Genomic DNA, 26,976 nt, shown 5'->3' with positions numbered 1-26,976 from the left:
TCATTCCCGAAAGCCTTCTGAATCATCTGAACAGTTTCCAAGAATGTCTGGATACTTTCAGGACAGACCTCATATGATGATTTTCCACAGCACTTACTTGCTTCACACTCCTATAGTAGACAAGGTGGCTGATAGTACACATGGATCTTGGTGTTGCACAAGTACCTCAAGTAGATTCGGCTTAAAGGACAAGTGCCATGAAAAACTTTTTCCCAGTAATTGAAGCACATTACAAAGTTATGTAACTCTGTAATGTGCTTTAATCACCTATCTGCCTCCCTTCCCTGTCTTTTCCCCCCTCCACCCCCCACCAGGAAGTGTCCTAAACTCACACAGACCTAATGACTGTCATCACCGTCACCAGGCAGCTCCTTCTTGTGAGGATGAGTCATCAGCAGGAGGCCGGTCTAGGTCCTGTTACAGCAGCCCCCCTTCCCCAGTCCAAGTGTTGGCTTGCAGTTGTTCAGCCAATGGGAGCTGAGCAAGCTGAGTCACCTGACAAGGCAGGGGAGGGGGGGGGGGGCTGCTGTAACAGGAGGAGCTGAGAGAAGAGCTTGGTGACGGTGATGACAGTCATTAGGTCTGTGTGAGTTAGGACACTTCCTGGTAGGGGGTGGAGGGGGAAAAGACAGGGAAGGGAGGCAGATAGGTGATTGAAGCATATTACAGAGTTATATAACTTTGTAATGTGCTTCAATTACTGGGAAAAAGGTTTTCATGGCACTTGTCCTTTAATGACTCATGTCGGTCAAACTAGTTTAGTACATGAAAATCTTTAGGTACTCCAGAGTGTCTCTCCATACACAAGGTGTTATTCATGGACATTTTTTCATGTTTGAGAAAGATTGTGGCACTTAGACAGAAGCATGTTTCTACATTCTGGAAACACAGACAGATATATAAAAGGTACAATATGTATCCTTGACCTAACAGTGGTCTAGGCTGACAGATTTACTTGTTTCCAGGTGATAAACTGGAAGCAACTTTAGATGTTGTGCGGCAATTGTTAGCACACTGATTTAGCAGCCTATGTATGGCAATAGGTGATTAGCCAACTGATTCTGTATATATTGAAGGGGAACTTTTAAACTTTTAAAAAATACATTTGAAAGTTCTGCCGCACTGGTAGTTCAGGCAGAAAGCTGAATCAGAGCCGCAGGTCTACTGTAAAACGTAGACTGTAAAAACTGTAAAAAGTTTTTTATTTTATTTTATTTTTTAACAAGGCTGCCTGGAGTACCCCTTTAATGCTTAAGGTTTCTTTAATCCAGTAAAAGCGATGCCTATAGCAATATATGTTCTGTAATGGTGTCTAGCTAGATGGGTCTCAGAATCCTCAAGCTTCCTCAGCCAACGTTCTTAATTATACAGCATACACTGACCAGCCATAACATGTAAAGCACTGACAGGTCAAGTGAATAACATTGGTCACCTCATGACATTAGTTTGTAAAAAAAAAAAAAAAAAGGGTGGGATACATTGGCAGTAAATGAAGTCATTTGTTAAAAGCAGGAAAAATATAAGTATTTAGCAATAGTGAGTAGGGCTAAATTATGACCAGGCGACTGGTTACAACATCTCCGAAATATTATCTTATGGGGTGTTCCCAGTATGCAGTGGGTAGTATCTACCAAAGTGTACCAACAAAGAACTGGTACACAGCATCGGGGTCATGGGCACCATAAAATACTAATTGTAAGAATTGGCTGCTAAAACTTTGGTGTCATACTACACAATACCTTAAAGCGACTGAACCATAAGGTATATTCACTTTCAGTGTTTCACATGACTAGAACGGTGCCAGCGAGGGAAAGCTGGTGCTACAGTCCTTTTTTTTTTTAACCTCAGCTGGGTTCTCACACACAGCGCTAGACTATTACTGAGCACCGGCCCGGGCTGAAGCACTATAGACCAGCTCCATTCATGGAAACCAGGCCCGGTTTCATGTCAACTGGCTTCCCCGCAGCATTCTATTCATGTGAATCACTTAAAGCGAATGTACCTGATGGTACTTTCGCTTTAAGAGGTCTTGTGGAGTCCATGATTTGATGAGTCTCCGTGCTACTCCCTGCCGCTCCTCCCCGTGAACCTGGAAAAGCTGTATCCTGTCCTCGGAAACTTCTACCCGCCGGCCCCCACTGTGATGTTCTCTCCTCCCCTTTGTGATGCAGGTCTAGTGGAATCAATGGAACTGCATCACAGAGGGGAGGGGGTTTCGTCATACTGGGGGCCGGCGGGCCTGCCCCCAGTGGTCTGGGGTGGGCCAGTGCTCCCAAAAAGACTGGTGCCATGCACAGGAACAGGGGTGTGGTTCAAAATAAGGGCTGCGTTTTTGGCATACCCGTGCTGTTGCCGATCCATTAAGGTATAAAACTCAAAGTGATGTACCTAATTAGCCAATAAATATGAAGACAAGGCCTTGGCACATCCTGCTTAGACGTCTATACCAAATTCTTCCTGCCCCGCCAGCTTCTTTTGTGTATATTTACTTATCACAGCATGTTTTTGTTCCAACTTTGCTGTTTTTATGCCCTAAGTGTCAGTAACAGTTTATTTTTTTGTGCCTCTGGTATTTGGCACTGTATAAAGCCCTTAAGGCCCTATTCCTCGGAACGATTATCGTTCGTATTCGGCCGATATCGGCCGCTACGGACGATAATCGTCCGGTGGAATAGAGTGCAACGATCAGCCGACATCGTTCATGTCGGCTGATCGTTGCAGTCGCTTGTTTTTCAACATGTTGAAAAACAAGCGACTGATATAGCAGCGATCTGCTGCCGTCGCTCCATTGAATAGGAGCATCGGCAGCAGGCGCTGCTATATCCTATGGGCTGCCCGGACGATCAGCGATCCCCCGGGCAGCCCCCCGCAGCTCCCCGCCGCCCCCTCCCGCAGTCACCCGCTCGCTGCAGCCGCGTTGAATAGCGGCGGCAGCGAGCGGGGAACGAGGAGCAAATGAGCGCTGAGAGCGCTCGTTTGCTCCTCTAAACGGCCTGTGGAATAGGGGCATTAATTAGTTTGTTTTTTTTCGCTTCCATAGCTATCTGGCCGTGTTCTACTGTAGATTTCCCCCCCCCCCCCCCCATAGCAATAAAGCTGTGGGGGGTTTTTTCCACACATATTAATCCTATGCTCTACAGTCTAATGTAATGTTCCCCTGGCAATTTAGCATAGAAGCCTATTCATAAAGTTTTGCCTCATTATAGAGCAGCTGCATACACTTCAAGTTACACATGAGGAGTTATTGTACTGCGCTCCTATGGCTTCCTAACATTATATGACATATGCACATATCCCTAAATTACATAGCATTTTTTATTATTATAGTGGATTAAGCAGTTGAATATAGTTCTGTAGCGCTAGCTATGCATAGACACAATTCCCACATATGACAAGTTCTTCCTCCTTCGCCAGTTTCTTTTGTGTATATTTATTTATTTATTAACTTATCACAGCTTTTTTTTTTTCTTTTTAATACAGTGTAGCTGGTTTTTGCTTGTACCTTTTGTTTAGGATTAATGATTTTTTAAATTATATATCAGAAAAAATTTTATAAAAAGCGATCAAAATTTTTCTGCTACACCAATATGAAATTAATAAAAACTAGAGATCATGGTGCAAAAAATGACACCCTGACCAGCCCTGTAGGTGGAAACATAAAAGCGATATGGCTCTTAGAAGGCGGGGAGGAACATTGCAGTAATTTGACCCGGACATCCGGGCATCAAAGGGCTCTGTCTTGAAGGGGTTAAAGTGAATCTGTACCCACATTCTGTGCCCCCCCCCCAAACCACTTCTACCTTCAGATAGCTGCTTTTAATCCAAGATCTGTCCTGGGGTCCGTTCGGCAGGTGATGCAGTTATTGTCCTAAAAAACAACTTTTAAAGTGGCAGTCCTGTGTCAAACGGCTGTGGCCTACAATATCTGTGCCCTAACTGTGCATCACCCCTCCGTCCCTCCTCCCCGCCCTTTTCATCATTAGAAATTCCCCTAAAACATTTTCTTCTGTCTGAACATTGCACAGGTGCATTACCGATCCAGCCCATGTGCCGTGCTGACACAGGGGATGAATAATAGAAAATCTGCCTGGAGCATTCCTATAGATGAGGAGGGCGGGGAGGAGGGACAGAGAGGTTGTGCCAGTCTAATGCATACACAATCTAGGCTATGGCAGTTGGGCACAGGGCTGCCAGTTTAAAAGTTGTTTTTTAGGACAATAACTGCATCACTTGCCAAACGGACCCCAGGACAGATCTTGGATTAAAAGCAGCTATCCAAAGGTACAAGCGGTTTGGGGTGGGCAGATTGTGGGTACAGTCTCGCTCTAATTTAGCCAGAAAATGTAGCTATATACCAAACATTCCTTGTCTCACACCAGTGACTTGAATATTTGCTATGAAGTACATAGCTGGGTGGGCATCCTCTGTGTGAAAATTCCATACTGGCTAATTTTCAGTGATATTAGCAGTCTCTATCTCAAAGACAAATAGTCTGTTTCTAGATACAAATCTACATATGTTTTTGTTTTTCTTCCCAATCAGGTATTACAAACACAAAAAAGATTGCCTGCCTTATTGGATTGGAAGGAGGGCACATCATAGACAGCAGCCTGGGGGCTCTTAGGATGTTCTATGACCTTGGGGCCAGATATATGTCCCTAACTCACACGTGCAATACTCCATGGTAATGTACAAAACAACAAAACAGGATTTTCTCTGCCAGTGCTGTTTTATACAGTATGTTGTGCATGTCCATTTGTTCTCCTGTAGGCAAAGTAAATGTGAAACAATAGCCATGCACCATTCAGGTAGTAGGAAGAGACAAAGGGAAAATTATGTTCTATACAAATGTAAATGTATTTGAGAAAAATGTCTCCATGTAAAGCTTAGGCACTTTGTTATATTATTTGGAGGGGGGGGGGCAATTAGTAAATTCCCTGTATTGTATTTTGCTATGTAGAGCAGTTACAGGATGAACTAAAAGGGCATTAGGCAAATTTATCTCAGCCAGTGGTTGCAAGGAGTAACCTACCTAAATTATAGGGCTTAGAATAATAGAAAGAGAGAATATAAAAAAGTCTACACGCCTGTTAAATTGCCAGGCTCTTGTCATGTAAGAGCCCCATGACACGGAATGATTATGTAAAAAAAATTGTTATATTCGAATTTAAGAGATAGTCTTTGGGTGTGTATGCAGGCAACGATCAAACAACTAACTAAAATTAATTCATTTGCCGTTGATGGGATCTTTCAAGCTGACCATAAAATGATAGTTAATTGTTTGAATATCTTTTGGTGTATGTACACGTTCTTAATTCCTAATTACAATTGTTTGTATACTAGAGTCTCGTAAATAACGACTATTATTTTGTGTATTATGGTGAATGATTTCAGTTGGTTCACTAAAGCGTTCATTTGCAACCATTTATTGTTAATCGGCAGAAACGTAAAATTGTTTTGTCTAGTAGGACTCTAGGATGGTAAGAAAGTAAATACTAAAAGAGCAGACTAAATGGACCAAGTGGTCTTTTTCTGCTGACAATCCTCTATGTTTCTAAGAACAAGACAACCTTGAAAAACAGAATAAAATAATTTGGGGTATAAATTAAATAAATTAAAATAATTCCCTCCACCTTGAGTTTCAGCTGCAGAAAAACTGTCTCAAAGGATAATGCTGTCTCTATTTTGGGAATAGTGTTCTCTCATTGATGTGCAGCATTGATTTTGCACCAAACATAAATTTTGAAATGATGGCCAAAAAGTTCAACCTCTGTCTTATCAGACTATAACACCTTTTCCCACATGGTTTTTGACCAGGCTTGGGTGTTTTTCTTTGTAAGAAAATGCTTTCATATTGCCACCCCACTTCACACATATGAAGAATACAGGAGATTGTTGTCACATGCAGTATACAAACAGTACTTGCCAGAAATTTGTGTAGCTCCTTGGATATTGCTATAAGCTTCTCCAGTCTTTTAAAATACTTAATCTAAAAATATATACGTATATAAAAACATATTTCACCCTACCAAAGCAGTTCTGAGACCAGATTCCCAAAGTGGTACAATACTGACATATGGTAGTTAAGAGCTTTTATGACATCATACTATGCTTTACATCATTGGTACACTAGGCTGACTTAGGGGACTGACTGTTAGCTATAAACGTTATTTAAATAACTCTGTAAGGCCCAGTTCACACTGAGCAAAAAAGGGGGAAATCCATGATGGAGCTCTCCATCGCGGTATCCCGCCGTTCTTGGAGTCCTGCAGTATCTCTATGGAAGGGCGCGCGGACCTCCGCTTCCTCCCATTTACACTCAAAGAATTGACGGGAGTGGACGTGTATGCGCCCTCCCATTCAGTTACTTCAGAACACTGAGCACGGCTGGATTTCGCCGTTTTTGCTCAGTGTAAACTGGGCCTAAGAGTGAATTCACATGTGGTAGTTTTGTTGCATATACTGTATTTCTTCAACTGTGCTATTCATCTGAAATATCCCCAGACAATGGAAGGAACAGACTTTCAGAAAATTCTGCAACACATTTCCAGCAAAGGAAATGAAATCCAAAAGGGACCTGAGACAGGTGATTGACGGGACACCTGACAATATTACTGAAGTCCTTTGTTTCTGTCTGCAGGGCAGTAACATCTGGTGGAGGTCACCATAAATTCTATCAGGGAAGGAAAAGCCTGACAGCTTTTGGCGCAGTAAGCAAACTCTGCATATTTTTTATACTACTTTTTTTCTATAAACATTTTGTAATATATTTATGCAACCGATTGTATTCCTTGCTTGATCAATATAATTTTTATTCTATTAAATTCAAATAAGCAATTGTCTTGGCCAAATCCAGTGCCATGCACTTGTCCATATCTCTAACTTTAGCTGGTCTTTGGGATTTGTCAGTGACAAGAAGAGGAGCAGTGACCTTCTCCAGATCTGCCCCGTTGTGCTTGACTACTTTTTTTTAAATTTTGTAAACAAATTTTAGGTTTTAGGTGCACTGACATGCCCAGCCGAACACCAGAGGTAGGTTCACAGTTGTGTTTTTGTTTTATTTTGAAACAAAGTTTGACCTGCCGTTGAGGTCCCACTATCACTACCTCCAAACACCTTATTGTTTTTTCCTCCTATAAGGTTTCAACTCATCTCTGATATTTATAAAAATCTGTCTCTCCAGACTCAATTAAACTTTTAGATACCTAAGGGAGTCAGAAGGTTTTCATGCTCTTCTCCAAATCTATCTACTGTATTGATAATAAGAATCAATACAATTTACTAATGTACTGTTGACCAGTCTTGCGCCACATTCTGAACTGTAATATACTCAATACCTTTGGAGGCTCACTGTATTGAGAAACAATGAGAAGGATCTGCAGCACTTTGCTATGAGCCATAGAAGAGATATTAAAAAACTTAAAAAGCAATAGTATAGAAACAAAAGTAGGTCAGTAAGAGGCATAACTCTGAATGATTATACTTTGCTTACACAACTACAAACCCCAAACTATAGATGACATTATCCTTACACATAAAATGCAGATGAATGTTCTCCTTTTATCTTTTAGGAAGTTGTCAGAGAAATGAACAGAATAGGTATGATCATTGATCTGTCTCATACCTCATCCAACACATCTCGGGAAGTCCTAGCAATATCTAAAGCACCAGTCATATTCAGTCACTCGGCAGTCTTTGCTCTATGTAAGATAGAGCGGAATGTTCCTGATGACATTTTGCTTAGCATTGTGAGTAATATGTTCTTCTCCTAGAAAGTAAACAAAAGGGAGCTTGCAATCTGCAACATAATCTCTAAATGAGTGAGGAGGTATTGCAGCTTGCAGGTGCCAGGTAGAGACGAGCGAATTGGGCCGAGGTTCGGCTTGTACGAACCGGAACCAGCATTTGACTCCCTCTGTCTTCCCGCTCCGTGGGGAAGGTGCAGACAGTCCGAGTCCCGTCTGGAAAACAGGAATACAGTCTAGGTCATACGAACCCGAACCTCTGCCCGGTTCGCTCATCTCTAGTGCCAGAATTTACACTCCTGACAATCTAATATTGATGGCCTATACTGAGGATCCGCTATCTATTTTTTATGTCTGGTTAAGCCCTTTAAAATCTAATCCCTCACTGCCAGCAGATTCTGACATTTGGAAATTAGCAGATATACTTGAAAACTGCTATAAAACATAGTATCAATCTTTCGATTATTTTTCTTCAGAAAAAGAACAGAGGAATAGTGATGGTGAATTTTCATACGAATTTCATTGCATGCAGGGAAACGGCAAACATATCTACATTGGCAGGTTTGAAATTTAATGTCACTGTTTTATTCCATGTCTTAGCACTGCAGTGTATTTGTTTTTTATGTTTGCATGTTTTGTATATGCATTTGAATAATGCCTTCTATATTACATATTTTCAAGTGCCGGCTATTGTACAGGCTGTTTACACATACAATGCCACATCTATGGCAGTTTTGATGCTTTTTTTTTATTTGCTTTTGAGCTGAAAAATGTTTTATAATTGTAATACAATAAATTACACTACCAAAAATGATTGTAAAACACACTGAAATACCCTTTAAATTCATGGTTGGTTTTATAAGTTAAAAAGTTTAACAAATTATAGTAATAAACCCCTCTAACTACATGGGACTAGGTTCACACATAGTAGTTTGGTCAGTATTTGTGCAGTGGAACAAACACAAAAAAACTGTAATGAAAAGTTTTACATGTTTTGGACAACCCCAGCTGAAATGAGGAGAGAATGCTGATGGAAAAACCAAATTTGTGTCCAGCCCAGCACCTACACACTGTTTTTTTTCTCTCTAGACCATTTTGACTACATAAAGACATTAGTAGGACCCGAATATATTGGAATTGGAGGAGATTACGATGGGACAGATAGGTAAGTCAGTCTGTTTAGAATTACATAATGAAAATGTGACAGAACAGTACCTGTGCAGTGTTGATGAATAACGTCATTAATAACAAACATGTGGCTCCAACATAGAGCCATTAGTACACGCATCTGAGTAAGACCTTATTCCCAGTAAAGGATTTCTTGGTGGCCTCTCCCCTCAAAAATGCATGTTACTGTTGGTAAACAGTGCCGTAGGTCAGCTTTTTCCAATGGCTGCAAAGGAGGCAGGACATAGATAGCAATAACGGCACTGAGGGGGCTGGGCCTACAGTGCAGATGTGTGCGGAGATATGGGACATTGCGGCCATTAAACCCCGCCCCTACTGCGCTGGTCACCTACAATAACATGCATTTTTGAGGAGAGAGACCACCAAGAAATCCTTTATTCGGTAAGACATGAAATGTCTTAAGAATGGTGCTGAGAACTCCTGATCTTGAAAGGGGGTGACTATCACTTTTAAGGAGGTTATCTGGGCATACAATAATATGCTGCTGTGGTTGCACTGAAGATAAATGAGAGGTGCACTTTTGCACTGCTGTCTGGTTCCTTACTTCTCAGTCTTCTTTATCAATACTTCCAGTCAGTGTTGGACTGAGGTACCTTGGGCCCACCAGGGAATTTAATTCTAGGGGCCCACCTAATATATACCAGATATAACCAGCAGCAAATGCGGGAACATAATAAAGAAAGTATACTTACCAGTCCCTGTGCCCCCGTAGTGCTTCCATAATTATATTAGACAGACGTCTGCCTCCTGCAGCTCCTCCAGCTGCAACATCACATACTCGGCCGATGGACAGAACACCACTGCAGTCACTGACTGGATAAGTGGGCAGTCCATCAGCCGCTCAGTGGCATTGCAGGTTAAGGAGCCAGGGGGCAGACGTAAACTGAACCCAAGCAAAAATTGCTTCTGGGAGCTGTGACAGAGAATCGAGAGACGTGCTACTGGACACAGTGACTGGTATACTTTCTTTATTATCTTGTCACTCCCCCCCAGCGCCTGCCTGTCATTTCATAATTTCACAAGACTTCTCTAGGGAATCTGTCAGCTGTATTTCATATTCCAAACTGCTAACACTGTTAGATGCTGTTAGAAGACACATGGTACCTTACATATATTTTGACATAATTGACACTTGGAAGCTGAGTCCCCAGCAGGGTTAGGTATGGGAGAAGGAGTAACAAATACATGCACATAAGCTTGGCACTTTCACTTTTTCTGCCATTTTCTCATTTTTGTGTAAAATACTATTGGTGTTTTTTCCCTTGAGGGTTTTTTTCAGTACAAGTCATGTGATACTTTATCATGTCATTCCAAGTTTTCTGTTGAAGAATTGGGGAAAACACTAATTTCCATATAGACATTACAATAATATTATCAGCTAACATCTGGTTGCAGCGTTTTTGAGCCTAAAAATGCCATATTTCTGAAAAACGCCTAGTCTGAGTCCAGCCATATAGTACATGAGAACATACCCCTCTACCAAAGTTATTCACAGGATAAGGGATAACAAGACCTATAGAGAATTAATGGAGCACCGCCTTCCTTTTTATTTGAGGGGGACAAATTATCCACATTCTCGTGACCACTGGGACCCCCACCAATCAGTTTGATATCCCCTATCCTGTGGATTTGGTGGGGATAGGCAGCTACCTAGGCCACACCTGAATGTACAGTATGTGTGTGGGGGAGCAATACTTTGCCTTGCCCTTGATGCTGCCCACACACACAAGAGCCACTGATTTGTGTATATATGATGTATATTTATGATGGTGTCATGCTGCTATGATATGCTATGGTTGCTGTGACCCTGTCACTTAAAAAAACCTTTTGACAAACCTTGCAGATGTAGGTATAAACCTTGCGATGCATGTTTTTTCTTCAAGATTTGAGTGTCCTACTTGCGCTCATTGTGAAGGTGATAGATCCATGTAGCAGGCAGATGTCCAGCTTTACGACTGCAATATTTGATGGACCCCCAACTCCCAGGCAAAGTGAAATCAAAGAACACAAAATAAAGACACAACATATTGTAATCAGGTGTCAAAGGGTGCCAATTTTATTTAAAATTACATGACACCGAAAATGGCAGACCCCAGACTCACGAAGAGTCACCCTTCAGCACTCAGGCGAGGAAAAACACCCTGTGGGGGAAACCTCGAGGGAGCCATGGCTGGAGAGTTGCCCCTCCCCTGGGCTTAGAGGGTAATACCATACTATAAATATAATAAACTGGATGTGAGAGAAATCTGGCTGCAACATCTGTCACCTTACTGATGGCTAGGCGGATGCATCTCTTCTCCCTCACAGATCCAGGTCCACTTCTTGAGAAGGTGGAGACTCGATGAAGGGGTAAAGCAGACCACCCCTTTTCCCCTGCTAGAACCTCCAAATTACATCAAGGGTCGGGGCAGTAAAATGGTTAAGCTCAAGGTCCAATGACTCATCCAAGATGGCACTGATCAGGGTGTGGTGCATTGCTTTATGGAACTTTTTTTAATGACATAAGCGCTTGTCATTACAGTGCATGGTTGCCATGGTTACTGCTGGTAAACACATCTGAAGCATTAACCCATTATTTAACTGGCGATGTGCTTTACTGCAGAGGTCACTAAACACACTTGTGACCAAGCAAACAGCTTGATAATATGGTTTGGTTTGATGTGGCCCATAGCAACCAATCACAGCTCAGCTTTTGTTTCTCATATTACTCTGGTAAAATAAAAGCTGAACTGTGATTGGTTGCCATGCGCAATTTAGACTAACGTACCCACAGCAACCAATCAAAGCTCCACTTTAATTTTATAAGAGCTTGTTAAGATATGAAAGGGATGAGCTGTGATTAGTTGCTATGGGCGAATCAATCTGTGGTAATTTGATAAGCTCCATTGTTGTAAAGTTTATGATGATGATGATGATGATGACTGAAAACACATGACATCAAGCTTCCCCATAATGCTTTGCAGTCAGCCCTTCCTCCATACCTCCCAACTTCTTGAAGGGACACTTGTGATTCACAGACATTTCTATACACTACAATTCCCAGCATTTCCAGTCACTCAGTTTAGAATCCACTGGTATACACTACGGATTTGTTAACGTGAAGGAGACGGCTGACAATCTGATGTAATTGTATGTTGGAAAGGGCTGCCAAGGAGTATTATAAATAAAGCTGCTGAAAATAATAGAGAAGAAGGGGATCCCTACCTGTAAATCCTCCAGAGTAAAGACAAGCAGTATGGGTGGCATGTAAAACTGCATTTCCCAGGTTGTCATAGGAAATTGGTGGTCACACGATTAGTTGATCACTTGAGCAACTGCATTGACTGTACAAAAGGGGTTATCTGGTTGTTTAAAAGTAAAATAGTCCACAGTATTAAAGGGGTACTCCAGCAAAAAAAAAAAAAAGAAATTCTTTCAAATCAACTGGTGCCAGAAATTTGTAATTTCTTTATATTAAAAAATCTCCATTCTTCCAGTACTTATCAGTAGGCTTGATCAAACAGCAGAAAAAGCTAGGTTCGATCGAACTTAAACCTAGCCGGACCTTCCGCATTTGATTCCTGATGCCTTCTTAGCCTGTGCTAAGAATTCTGGGATTTAGCATAGGTAATAGGCCTTATCCCGGAATTCCAGGCAGTACCCGGGCAGTCTCCTCCTTCTGCACAAATAAAATCCTGTAAAGAGCAGCAAATGTTAAAACATATATACTGTAATAAAACACCCCAAACTTTCCAACTATTACACACCAAAATATGCACTGAAAATGTATGCGATGTGTACAATACATGCCACAGTTAACACTGTGTATTTTTATATACATTATATAAGGAAGCTGAAATGTCACATATACCAAGCATATTGCTGAGGAGTTGTGGTGAGAGAATCTGTCAAGATATTTGGGTTCAGCAACGTTACCCGAACCCAGACACGTAGCGCTTGACTTCCCGCGGCTACATAATTAGACTCTGCAGCTTTTGGCAAGGGTCACACTATGCGTTTTGTTGTTTAACTCCCAAGTCTCTCATTAAATTCACCAATCAAATTGCATGTTGTGTGAATACAGCCTTCTCCATGAAACCGCTTTACTCCCTCTCTATAGGGTTGTATTTGCTATTGCAGCCATTTCCATAGAAATGAATAGGACCCCACCTGCATCTCGTGGACAGGTGTGACGCTGCTTTTGCAAGAAGGCAGCCAGGTTGTTCTGAATCTAGACCTTCTTCCCGCCTTCCTATATAAATACATATCAGTATTGTGGTAGGGTCCTATGGAGCAGGTTCATTATGGTCATGATGGGGGTTGTAGTGTTTAATGTATAGCCAATAAAAGAATTGTATTATGGTCTTGTCCAGTTGTCAGGTTATGTTGGGGGTTGTGGTGTTCTATGCAGAGGGTATAATCGAAATAGATTATTGTCATATTGGGGGTTGTAATGTTGTAGGTACAGAGTATTATAGAATTTGTATTATGCTCTCGTCCAGTGGTCTGGCCAAGTTCCTTCGTGGGGTGGATGGCGGAATCTGCCTGTGCATAGAATGGAGTCAATGACACAGGCAGAGATACTCACGTCCGTGAGCAGAGGTGAGCTGCGGAATTCGAGGCGGGTGATCCTCCCAGATTCCTCAGTGTGCACATACCCTCACTCTGGCTAAAAGGTTTTCTTGCCTCAAATCAACTAATGTCAGAAAGTTATATAGATTTGTAATTACTTCTATTTAAAAAGTCGTCTTCCAGTACTTATGAGATGCTGTATGTCCTGCAGGAAGTGGTGTATTCTTTCCAGTCCTACAGTGCTCTCTGCTGCCACTTCTGTCCATGACAGGAACTGTCCAGAGCAGTAGCAAATTCCCATAGAAAACCTCTCCTAATCTGGAAAGTTCCTCTTAGGGCCCGTTCACACTACAGGATCGGCGTCACAATTCTGTGCGAGAACCCCCCGCGCAGACATGTAAATTCTTTGAGTGGAGAGGCGCAGAGAGTTGAACTTACCAGAAATCCAGATCCAGTCTCCTGATGGCAGATTTATAGACTTGTGCTGGTATAAAAAAAACCTGACTAAAACATTGCAATTCTGACTAGTACAGAGAGTCATAGCTCAATGTGTCCATCAATCACATGACTGCTTTCTCTCTGTGAGCACTCAGATTGCCTGGGAAACACAGAACTTCCTGTTTTCTGAAAAAGCGTCAGAAAACAGGAAGTGCCATGTTTTCCATGATAACTTAAACAAAAAAAAAACAACTATGAATGCAAATTGCAAACTTGCTTTATATCACATCTAATGTTGATTTATATTTTGAAAGTTAGAATGACTGGGACACTTTAATTGACACCTCCCCAGCAGGTTTAGGTGTGGGAGGGGGAGTTACAAATGAGTGCACATAACGTGTACATATATATTACATACAAATATGCACAATACATACACACACACATCATACACAGATATAAAGAATTGCTCATCACCTAAATGCATACGTAGGACACACGCATGCACAATACACACACCATACACAGATATAAAGACACACATCTACAGTAAACAAATGCACATTACATATATGCATAGATAATACACACACACCATACACACAGACTCACATAATAAGAGGATTTTTTACTCACCGTAAAATCTCTTTCTCGTAGTCTTCATTGGGGGACACAGATACCATGGGTATAGGCTGCTGCCACTAGGAGGCGCTGACACTAAGAAAGAAACAAAGGAAGTGACTCCTCCTGAGCAGGATATACCCGCCCACAGGCACTGAGGTAAACCAGTTTGTGCCAGAGCAGTAGGAGAAGTCAAGAACAGGTAAAGTAGGAATAACACCAAAACGGAGAAAACTACCATACCGAGGAAAAACCCAAAAGAAAAATGGGTGGGTGCTGTGTCCCCCAATGAAGACTACGAGAAAGAGATTTTACGGTGAGTAAAAAATCCTCTTTTCTCGTGCGTCTTATTGGGGGACACAGATACCATGGGACGTCCAAAAGCAGTCCATGGGGTGGGAAAGATAACCGCTAGACAAGAGCGCTTGGCGAGAAGGCACAGAATAGCACCAACACAACCATCAACTAGGAATAGAGCAAGGGATGATGCTGAATGAATCAGAGAAAACCCCTACAGGTCCGCAGCAAAGGAAAGCGGGTCTAGTCCCTGGAGCAACGTGCTGCACTGCAGAGTGGGTTGTAGCCTTCCTGGAAGCCAGCAACGTGATGTAACATTGAGTCCAACAGAACTAGTAAGCTAGATGTGGGGAAAAAAGCAGACGCCCAGCCAAGTAGGCGACCACAGGCGGCAGGGACTTACTCTGAGGTAGAACAGAAAAAAGGCAAATACAACCATGATGGGAGAGACTGGAAAGTGTTTTGTGGCACCTAGAGGCCTAAGGCGTCAAATAAAGGAGAAAGGACTGAGAGTCTCTCATAGAAGGTGCCACATGAGATGCAGGAGAAGCTGCGTCCCTGACTATGGAGCAGGGAAGAATGGCCAGGCTGGAAGCTCCATAGGCCTAGGAGTACAGTCTTCACTGAGAAGAGAAAACCATGGCCTATGACATGAGTTACCCCATCTGAGAAACACATACATGTTAATAAGAATAAAGCTTTCCAAGCGTAATGCAGTCCAGGGAAAGAAGGAGAGGGAGAAAAGAAAACCATGATCTGAATCTTGAGCAAGTTGTCCTGAAAAGAGTACAGTAGTACCAGGTACCCCGCAGTGTCCGACAGAAAAGATGAGCAGAGGAAGCCGGTAGGCCGGGAAAAAAACAACTCCATGGGCTGTTAAAGCCTTAGAAAGGAGGTCGATCATATAAAACACTCCGCTCCAAGGAAGCCTAGAGGTACTCGAGAGCATGAAGTCAAAGAAGAAAACCGTTGAGGGAGGTCGAGGTAAGGCTGATGGGCACGGGAGTTGTCACAGGACAATGGGAACAACAGTTAATACATAGACTAGAGTCCATATGTAGACTAGATCTAGAAACCAACGCCTCAAAGGGTGAGCAGAGACATTGCTTGAGAAAGGAACCTTATGCGGGATCCAATGGCCACATTGAAGAGCTTAGCGGATCAACCAGCTCAACCGGATCCCTAGGCAATTGGAAAGGTGAGAGCCAGATGCATTCTGGTGGACAGAGCAACAGGAAAACAAGGGGACTTTAATGGTGAATGAGAAAAGATGATCGAGAATTGGCAACTTGCCGAAGAAATGAAGCCTGGCCAGAATGCAATAGGTTCGGAGACGATAGAGCCTTAGGTAGGGCCAGACATGGGCCAGTGAACAACCCTGTTTGCAAGTAGAGGAAATCTTTAAGGGAGAAGTTCTCGAGGACTCCACATGGGAGACAAGATTAGGGAGGGGGACCGGGAGTCCCATCTGGAGAGCATGGCAGGTCAACAAGAAGACCAAGGACAAGCAAGTCAGGCAGGAGTGCTCATAGAGGCCAATGAGGGCCGAAAACCCACACCTGCCTGTCGGAAGAAGCAATCTCGGAATAACAGTCCTCTGGAGGACTGTAGGATACCTATTATACTAAATATTCCATCCTCATGGAGGAGAGAAGGACTGCTTGAAGATTTCCTGACTGAGTAGTAAAAAACCAAACCTAGGATAGGGGGGTCATGCACAACAGTGTGCTACCCCAGAGCGTAGGAATAACTGTGTATGCGGGAGCACTGCAAAACCCTGAACTGAGAACAACAATGCTTCATAGTCCATATGGCCAAAAAAGGACACTTGGAGAAGCTAGACCACAAAGGGATCATACACCTAGGCTTAGGACGGTAGAGAAACAGTACAGGCAGTAAACAGGAATCCTTACCCTGTGAGACTGCAGCTGCCTAAGAGAGAGAAGACTAAATACTAGCCATGTTGGCCATAGGCAGATGCAGAAGGAGAAGTCCTAAAGCAGCACTGTGAGTCATGTAGGCAGTCGATGTCCTACATACACCAGGGGTAGAAGAAACCCTTACTGTTTTACCTGAGGAACCGAGAGGCCTCGCTTCACCCAGATCAAAGAGAAGAGGCAATGTGGCTGGTGCTGACCAAGGACAGCTTCCTGAAGTAGAGCACCATGAGACAATAAGAACAAACCTCGCTGAGGGCCATCCGCAGTATAGCAGAGGGGACGGTCTAAGCAATACAATACTACTACTGTTACTAAGCCATACTACTGGGTAACAGCCAGTGAAACAAATGCCAAAACATGGTAGTTATGCCCAGATGAAGGACAGAAGAACCACCCTGACAGTACCAGGATGAAATAGTGACTGTACCTATATGCTGCCGGCCACTCAGAGGACCAGAGTATGACAGTACAACAGGCCGGGGGCAGGTAAAGCAGGGGGTTCTGTACCTTGTGTAGTGGGACACGTAGCAGGATGCTCGGGCTTTAGAAAGGATACGGCCCGAGAGGAATAAACCAAGGTTACACTGCCTGAGAGCAGGTAATGAGACTTGTTAGTGGAAACATATAGAAGACGAAATGGTGTGGTAACAAGTTACCCTATGATGATCCCCTGAAGTGACAGGCACCGATCCTGGGAGTCCTATGAGGATGAAAGGTAATATACAGGGTAACACGAGCAGAGTAGCTGCAAGCAGTAAGTAACCAAGGACCAGCATTCAAGAGATACAAATCCCTGGACTGGAAGCAGGTAATGTGCCTGGTCAGACCTGTAAACTAGACAAGCAAACAGAAGCCTACAGGGTGTGCTCTGGGAGCAGGGAAGAGAAGAGGACTGAGTCCCAATGTAAACGAGAACTGGACACGAGAAATGCCAAGCATCACCACTATAATGCACTATAATGAGTGGACCTGAAGAAGGTGTATTACATCGTGTAACAGAATACCACAATCTGTGCACACCAAACTACAGGTAATGTAGTTGGAGCCATATCATGCAACAGAGGGCAGAGCTCTGAATCACCTTGTACCACCACCTGGGAGGTGATAACGTGTCCAGTTCTATGTCTCTGACATCATGTAGTAAAGGAATCTATGTCATGAAGATGAGAGGCAGGTCTGAAGCACCGCCCGCTAAGGGGTGATGTGAATGACAGGACATGTGTTGTGCTTGTGACATCCTGTAGCAGAGGGGGTAGCTCTGAGTAACACAGGAACAATGATTGGCAATGGGTGATGTGTCTGGTCCCATAACCTGTATGACCAACCATGTAGCAGACGGTTCTCCTGGTTGGGAAACCGTGTAGCAGAGGGTTCTGCTCAGAGCACAGATACACCGCCTGGAAACAGGTAACGTGTCTGGTTTCGTGTACTTACCGTGACACCGTGTAGCAGAGGGTTCTGCTCAGAGCCCAGATACACTGCCTGGAAACAGATAACGTGTCTGGATCCGTGTCCTGCTCGTGACACCATGTAGCAGAGGGTTCTGCTCAGAGCACACATACACCACCTGGATAGCGGGTAACGTGTCTGGTTCCATGAACTTCTTGTGACACCATGTAGCAGAGGGTTCTGCTCAGAGCACAGATACACCACCTGGATAGCGGGTAACGTGTCTGGTTCCATGTACTTCTCGTGACACCATGTAGCAGAGGGTTCTGCTCAGAGCACAGATACACCACCTGGATAGCGGGTAACGTGTCTGGTTCCATGTACTTCTCGTGACACCATGTAGCAGAGGGTTCTGCTCATAGCACAGATACACCACCTGGATAGCGAGTAACGTGTCTGGTTCCATGTACTTCTCGTGACACCATGTAGCAGAGGGTTCTGCTCAGAGCACAGTAAACTCCGTCTAGTAGCGAGTAACGTGTCTGGTGCCGTGTCCTACTTGTGACACCATGTAGCAGAAGGATCTCACTGAGGGCACAGAAACACTGTATGGTGATGGGGAATGTGTCTGTGCGTATGTGGTTGGCGGGGAACCAGAATGTGTATATAAGTATTAATGTAATCTTAAATATATAAAATCTGACACAGAGGGGTCAACCAGCACCAAAAATGCTGGATCTGCAGACCAAGGGTTGCTGGAACATTATATGGAACATTGGCCATAATAAAACATGATGCAAGCCATTCTTATATATGTAATGGTGTAATAACCACTTCCACCAGTAGGTGGCAGGAGAAGCTGCTGGGAATAGAACAGTGTGTGTGGTAGCTCTCCCGGGAGACCACACACACGTGGCAGGGGAGAGCGACATCCCTCAGTGTAGGCTCAGTGTAGCCACAATCCTAATAAAAAGGCAGGATGCTGCAGTCCGCAGCACCCGAAAAGGGGCGGGGCAACCCGGGAGGGGGCGGGGCATCACAGTGAAGGCTCCACAGAGTTAAAAAGATAACAAAAATGGTGATGCTGCGGCCCTTACGGCATCCGAAAGGGGCGGGGCCTAACGGGAGGGGGCGGGGCATCCCACGGTGCAGAATCAGCCACATAAGATACAGGGCTGGATGCTGTGGCCCACGCGGCACCCGAAAGGGGGCGGAGCCTAACGGGAGGGGCGGGGCATCCACAGTGCAGTAGTGCAGGCTCAGCAACCTAAGAAAAATGGCGGGATGCTGCGGCCGACAGGGGGCGGGGCCTAACGGAGGAGGCGGAGCATCCTCCAGAGCAGGTACTCCAGACATAGCCACAATAGGGAAAAAAGGCGGGAAACTGCAGCCTGCACAGCACTGACAGGAGTGGGAGACCCCTCACTGTACACCCCATGGCACCCAGAGAGGCACAAGTACAAAATAAAATGGAGGAGGGGGCTGGCCTGTTACTGACTGAGGAGAGAGCCACAGAGGTACAGTGACCCTGAGGGAGTGGAGCATGGGGAGATGGAGAAATCCCTGTGTGAGGAAAGCATGGCCCAGGGTTGTCTATAAGAATACAATGGTGGCCTGGGAGGGAGGGCAGGGGGAATATACTCACCAGGTAGGAGCCCATACTCACCATTGCTGTCTTCAGCCGGTGGGTGCCTCACCTTACGCGCCAAGCTCTGGGGGGCGAGGCGGGAAGGGGCTGTGCGGATACAGAGTCCGCAGAAAAGGCGACCAGACAGTCAGACTGATCTGGGGCCCTGGTGTCACGTTGCCGGCCGGTGGCAACCGAGGGTAGACAGTCCATCTATATTTATGGTCTGTTCCCTGGTCGCATAGTGAGGGGATCAGGGTGGGTCTAGATTACCCACCGTGCCCAAGAATCCATAGAACCTAGAAGGAAAAAGAAAATCTAACTAACTAAACATAAAGGAAGAAACTGGTCTGGAGAACCCAGACCTGTGTCTGCCTCCTACTGACACTAAGCTAAACTGGTTTACCTCAGTGCCTGTGGGCGGGTATATCCTGCTCAGGAGGAGTCACTTCCTTTGTTTCTTTCTTAGTGTCAGCGCCTCCTAGTGGCAGCAGCCTATACCCATGGTATCTGTGTCCCCCAATAAGACGCACGAGAAATACATACTTCATGTCCACACAGATTTACCCATACCTCCCAACTTTTGCAAAGAGCAAAGAGGGACATGTGCGCCGTGGTCCCCATAGCCACGCCCCCATAGCAACCCTCCATAGCCACGCCCCCATAGCAACCCTCCATAGTCACTCCCCTACAGTCACCACATGCTGCTGACTGAATAGTGCCCTATACAGTATCCAATCCCCTCCAAAATGCCATATATAGTATCCAATCCCCCATTATAGTGCCCCACATAGTATCCAATCCCCCAATAGTGCCACACATAGTATCCAATCCCCCACATAGTGCCCCACATAGTATCCAATGCCCCATAAAGTGCCCCACATAGTAGCCAATCCCCCACATAGTGCCCCACATAGTAGCCTATGCCCCCATATAGTGCCCCACATAGTAGCCAATCCCCCCATATAGTGCCCCACATAGTAGCCAATCCCCCATAGAGTGCCCCACATAGTAGCCAATCCCCCATAGAGTGCCCCACATAGTAGCCAATCCCCCATAGAGTGCCCCACATAGTAGCCAATGCCCCATATAGTGCCCACATAGTATCCAATCCCCCTAATATAGTGCCCACATAGTAGCCAATGCCCCCATATATGCCCCACATAGTATCCAATCCCCCATATAGTGCCCCACATAGTAGCCAGTGCCCCCATATAGTGCCCCACATAGTAGCCAATCCCCCATATAGTGCCCACATAGTAGCCAATGCCCCCCATATAGTGCCCCACATAGTAGCCAATCCCCATATAGTGCCCCACATAGTAGCCAATCCCCCATATAGTGCCCCACATAGTGCCCAATCCCCATATAGTGCCCAACATAGTAGCCAATCCCCCATAGAGTGCCCCACATAGTAGCCAATCCCCCAGAGTGCCCCACATAGTAGTCAATGCCCCATATAGTGCCCACATAGTATCCAATCCCCCTAATATAGTGCCCACATAGTAGCCAATGCCCCCATATATAACCCACATAGTATCCAATGCCCCCATATAGTGCCCACATAGTAGCCAATCCCACATAGTGCCCACATAGTAGCCAATGCCCCACATAGCAGCCAATGCCCGCATATAGTGCCCCACATAGTAGCCAATCCCCCATATAGTGCCCACATAGCAGCCAATGCCCCCATATAGTGTCCCACATAGTAGCCAATCCCACATATAGTGCCCACATAGTAGCCAATCCCCCATATAGTGCCCTACATAGCAGCCAATCCCCCATATAGTGCCCACATAGTAGCCAATTCCCCATATAGTGCCCACATAGTAGCCAATGCCCCCCATATAGTGCCCCACATATTAGCCAATCCCCCCATATAGCTCCCCAAATAGTAGCCAATCCCCCCAAATAGTAGCCAATCCTCCCATTTGTGTGGTTCCACCAAAAAAAACAATAAACCAGTAACTCACCTGTCCGCCGGTCCCAGCATCTCTTCTCCCGGCAGAGAGCGCGCACTCCCGTCATCCTCCGGGGCGGGCAGCGGGGTATACAGACACTGACTGTGCCGGAAGTAATTCATGACAGAAGCTGCAGGTCACTTCCGGTACAGTCAGTGTCTGTATACCCTGCTCCCCGCCCCGGAGGACGGGAGTGCGCGCTCTGCCGGGAGAGGAGCTGCTGGGACCGGCGGACAGGTGAGTTACTGGTTTATTGTTTTTTTTCGGTGGGGCCACGTATAATGCGGGACACTGGGTGCTGTTCCGGGACCGCGGGACAGCACCCCGAAAACGGGACTGTCCCGCGGAATCCGGGACAGTTGGGAGGTATGGGTTTACCTCTGGTACAGGAATACACCACGTACAGCTCACATACTGTCAGCTTTGCAACTCCAGGGCCATAAACAGCACATAGAGCAGATGGGGGCACCCTGAGAGAAGGAGGTGGTGGAGGGTCCCAGGGAAGAGGAGAGGGGATACAGTGAGTCTGCACACTACATGCTGCTGCTTGTCACACCAGTAACTCCATGCCTCTATATAATATGATGAAACCCCACGTTACTAGATAGAGGCAGTGAGTGACCAGGTGATGTACATGACCTAGGCATGTACAGCAGTGCTGGGGGATTATATGTCATCCTGGAGCTGCTAGACAAAAAGGCCCACCACCTGCTCAGTGTCCCACTGGAGGATTTCCCTGCTCCCCTATGGGCCAGTCCAAGCCTGCTTCCAGTGATGTGCTGTGTAGACTGGATATGCACGCTGAGCATAAAAATAAGTATACCTAATAGCCAGACAACCTTTTTAATATTTAATGAGTTGCCTTGTCCAAATGCTTTAACATTCCTAGGTTTCCTGAAGGTCTTGAGGATGTGTCAAAATATCCACTGCTGATTCAGGAACTGCTGAGACGTGGATGGCAAGATCAAGAAATTAAAGGCGTTTTGAGAGAAAATTTCTTGAGAGTGTTTAGGGAAGTGGAAAAAGTGAGTGACAAATGGGTGTATAATAAATATAAAAATATTTTCAACACAGCAAAATATGTTTTACAAAAGCCAAACTTAAATGGACGCTGTCTTTTTAATGCACTTTGGTTTAATCGACAGGATATGACATAACATGCATCTTTGTAATATAATTTGTTTAACTGTAGCTGGGGGGAAAAAAGTACATGCAAGGTAGAGTCCCTGTCACTATTGTCATTCTGTCTCTAGCAACTGATGTTGGGAGACAAAATGTAGGAAATATTATCAGGCCTCCTTTTGCACTGTGTGTGTTCTCCCATGGCTCATTTTTGTCAGCCAGCCTGATGCACGCAGAAAGCAGAGGAGGGTTATCTGTGCAGTAGAGTGGGGTCCGTAGCCCATTGACTACTGCTATTGGTTGGGCCAGGGAAAACAGCACTGATAGAACCAGATTGGCCAACGTCTGTGTGTGCTACCGTGCACTGTTCTGGCCCAGTGATATGTAGGGACTTGTAGCCCCAGGCAAACATCATTGTTTGCCTGGGTCTATCCACCAGCTCTTAGTAAACATAGGTATTATAAAGTGGCTCTATAATGACACTAAAGGGAATAAAATGAAAAATTAACAGCCAGGAAGCATCAGACCAGACCATTTTAGTTTTTTTTTTTTTTAACCCTTTTGACACTTAAAACATATTCACCTTTCACTGCCAAAATATAGCATGTATTTAGAAAATGTATTATGGATGAAAAGAAATTTGCCCTTTTAAAGACAATTACAATGTTTGTAGTACCTTGAATAAAGTGGCATCTGAATATTGGTTGCTAGTTCCATTTTGCCTATGTAAGCAAAAATTGATTCTGTTAGTGCATATTACCCTTCTTGATCTGCCCACATATTAAGGCCATGTTCATATTTTGCATAACACCAGCCAGGTCACAGAATGGCCGGAGTTACTGAAGATCATTTGGATGTGGGTGCACCCGAATCCACTGCTGCACCGGTGCCGCACTCTCCATTGTGTGAACTGACAGGTTCTCTGCGGCTGCTATTCATTGAATAGTGGCCGCAGAAAACTGACATTCCAGTTTTTCACTTAGTCGCTAGCTATCCTGGCTGCCTTGCAAATCATAAACATGGCCTAAAAATGTAAGTAGATCCACACAGCAAGTCGGCAAAAACTACAGTATCATTGTCTGTTTGCTTATGGCATTGTGCAGTACAAGGCAACATCCTAAAATGTCCCAATAAATCTACATGTTTATGAGGTGGTGATGTAGACTGTAGGAGCTGGGCCAAGCAGTGACATCACTAAGGGGGCCTGGGAGGACCTCCTATTGGAGTCTCCTGAAACAATGGTAGATGATGTGTTGTCTCTGGACAGGGGGAGCAGTTAGAGACCTATAAACAATACCACATTGTGTAGTTCTTTTATGTTTAACTTTTTAAAAACTTCTGATACCAGAAAACAAAACAAAAAGAAAAAAAGTATCAAGTCAGTTTTGTCATTGGGCCAAACCCGTAATAGCACTAAGGGGTTGTTCACAATCTGCTGATCCAATTTATGGTATGTAGACCGTGTAAATGTGTATAAGTGCTTTTATTACCTTTTTATTTCATTTTTTTATTTGACCCTGTAGGTTAGAGAAGACCTAGAAATCTTGCCTGCTTCGGAAACAGAGATTCCAGAGGATGAGCTGGATTATTCTTGCCGGTTAGATCTGCGGACAGTTCAACATCTAATTCAAAAGGGATCTGCATCTGCCATTCAGGAATGGAGTATGACTGCTTTCACTCTAACGACATGTATATTATCCTGTATATTTGTATTTTGGTAACTATTACTATTCATTGATATTTAGTATAACATATCGTATGCACCTCTGCACTCAGTTTTTTTCTTCTGATGAATATTTTAAAGGGGTTGGCCACTTAGTATTAGTAACTGTACTCACATCACTTACTGACAGCAGCTCCCTGTGTACCTCAGAGCTAAAATCAGACTCCCCTCCTCCAGAATGGGCTGCCCTTTGCGGAGATTCTGTCCATAAAATTGCTGACAAGCAAGACCATGTGACCATGCCCACCTCCAGTGTTCTCCATTGGCAAATACAGGCACAGTGGTGGACAGAGAGGGTGGGGAATGGTCACATGCTCCTCCATGTCAGACATCTTATGGACAGACTTACTACAGAGCAGGACAGCACAGTCTGGAGGAGGTGAATCTGATTTTACCTCTATGATGTACACAGGGAGCTGCTGTCAGCAATACTGACAGTAGCTTCTGTACTATACACTGAACAATTTTACTATAAAGTGGCCAACCCCTTTAAAATTAAACAGCTTTGCAAATAGAAATGTTAAATATTTTATCAGGGTAGGGTCACACTACAGAATCCGCGCTGAGAACCACATAGTACACACCATTCTATGGCCAGGCCGATTCTGCTGTCCACCGAAAAAAATAGATATGTCAGTTCTTTCGGCGGAATCGGCCCGGCCATAGAATGGTGTCTATGGCATGTACGGATAGGTGCGCCGCCGCGAACGGGTACGAGCAATGGGATCCACATGGATTCCGTAGAGTGAACCTACCCTTACTCTGTGTATACAGCAAACAAGGTGCTTCTTGCCAACATACAGATAAAGATTGGTGCCATACTTAAAGGATCTGAATACAAATATTAAGACATAGAATTTTGTGTCTACGGGACCTAAGAAATTTCAAAAGTTCTTCAAAACTTACTATACTCCATTTGCCTAGATTTTTTTATATAGTATTTATAGCAATGTTTTTTTTATTTAACTGACTTTCTGCCCACTAGTGATATTCTGCATTACTTTCCAGTATCCTGAGTTTTCTTTGCTCTGATTGATTGTAATTATTAAGGCACAAGTTTAACTAGGCATATTTACCATTAAGGAAGCTGCCATATAAAGCAACAAAACTTGTGGAGCCTCTTTAAAAAAAAAAAAAAAAGAGCAGGCTCTGTGCCAGTCTGCTGCAGCTAAGTTATCATGTTTTATAACAAAGCTATCCTTACTTGTATCCAGTTCAAGTCTTAGGAAGGTAGCTTTTTAGTGTTGTGTTGGGGGGGGGGGGGGCAAATGCAGGAAATCTAGGCCAATAAAGAGTGTAACGGCTCAATGCGTCAGTCAAATGACTGCCTGCACTGTGACCTGGGAAACAAAGGACTTCCTGTTTTAGACTTTTTTTTTTTTCAAAGAGTCTAAACAGAGGAAGTTCCGTGCCAAGAACTAAAGTAAATAAATAAATGTAAAGTTGCAAACATGTTTTATACCACATCTACTATTTAGATTTTTAAAGTTATAACGAAAAGGTACACTTCTAATTAAATGCTCTTACAACTCTAGTGGCTTCTTTCTATTGAGTTATTCTTTTATTTTTGGGGGGGGGGGGGTACGGATACATTTTGCGCAATTTTTCACAATCATCTTTTATTGGGTTTATCAAACAAAGAATTCACAGAAAAGGATAAATCGTCAAGCTTAAACCAATAGGATCACAGAAAAGCTAAAACTTAACCTTTATTCTTATCAATAAAAAAAATAAAAAAAAATATTTCCTTACCTAAACAATATACACAGTGATAATTACAAAATACAAAGTAGCGTCATCAAACCCAGATGATCGCTAAGTAAAAAGCCACTTTGCCAGCACTAGATAATAGAAGAGGCAATATACCTACACTCGGACCGCCCTTCGTGTATGCAACCGATGTATGTGGCAGAGAGAGAGAGGTATAGACAACAGAGGACGATAAGCAGACGTAGATAGAGGGGTCTGTATTGCCCTAGGCTATAAGTCCATTGCTCTCCCTGCCCTAGGCAGAGTGATCGTACTTAAAAGTACGGCCCCGCACAGGAACCTAATCCCTGGCTCCTAGTATAACCTGCTAATTCTGAAGGGAACTAACTATCTCACTAGGCCAAGTATCCTATCTGGCATTGTGTACTAGTGAGGTAGAATTCCTATACTAGGTATATAGCACACAACCGATATTATTAATAAACATCCTCAACCAGTCTGCCACCTGATGTAACAAAAAGTGGCAGACTTTTATGTCTCTGATAATGCATACGCACTTAGTGATGCAGTACCCAGTCAATTAATCACGATTAAGATAGTGACGCTGTAGGGATAGATATCTTAGAGTACCCCAGTGTGATATATATGTAGGACGTTACTCGAT

General features: G+C 44.1%; 1 protein-coding gene across 2 annotated transcripts in view; it reads left to right on the top strand.

The window, feature by feature from the left end:
- Positions 1-24,742, top strand: part of LOC138789658 (dipeptidase 2-like) — a 38,266-nt gene extending 13,524 nt beyond the window's left edge. The window contains exons 6-12 of one of the 2 annotated variants that reach the window (XM_069968415.1): positions 4,543-4,684; positions 6,641-6,710; positions 7,572-7,748; positions 8,222-8,306; positions 8,835-8,910; positions 22,647-22,782; positions 24,403-24,742. In XM_069968415.1, coding sequence (XP_069824516.1) covers positions 4,543-4,684; positions 6,641-6,710; positions 7,572-7,748; positions 8,222-8,306; positions 8,835-8,910; positions 22,647-22,782; positions 24,403-24,600 — 884 coding nt within the window. In that variant the 3' untranslated portion in view covers positions 24,601-24,742. The remainder of the gene's footprint in view (positions 1-4,542; positions 4,685-6,640; positions 6,711-7,571; positions 7,749-8,221; positions 8,307-8,834; positions 8,911-22,646; positions 22,783-24,402) is intronic. The other variant, XM_069968416.1, reaches the window with a different exon arrangement.
- The last annotated feature ends 2,234 nt before the right edge of the window (positions 24,743-26,976 follow it).

The sequence above is a fragment of the Dendropsophus ebraccatus genome, chromosome 4 (genome assembly GCF_027789765.1).
Source record: "Dendropsophus ebraccatus isolate aDenEbr1 chromosome 4, aDenEbr1.pat, whole genome shotgun sequence".
In the NCBI taxonomy this organism is placed as follows: domain Eukaryota; kingdom Metazoa; phylum Chordata; class Amphibia; order Anura; family Hylidae; genus Dendropsophus; species Dendropsophus ebraccatus.
The sequence above is the reverse complement of the archived record's forward strand: the minus strand, read 5'-3'. Positions and strand labels throughout refer to the sequence as shown.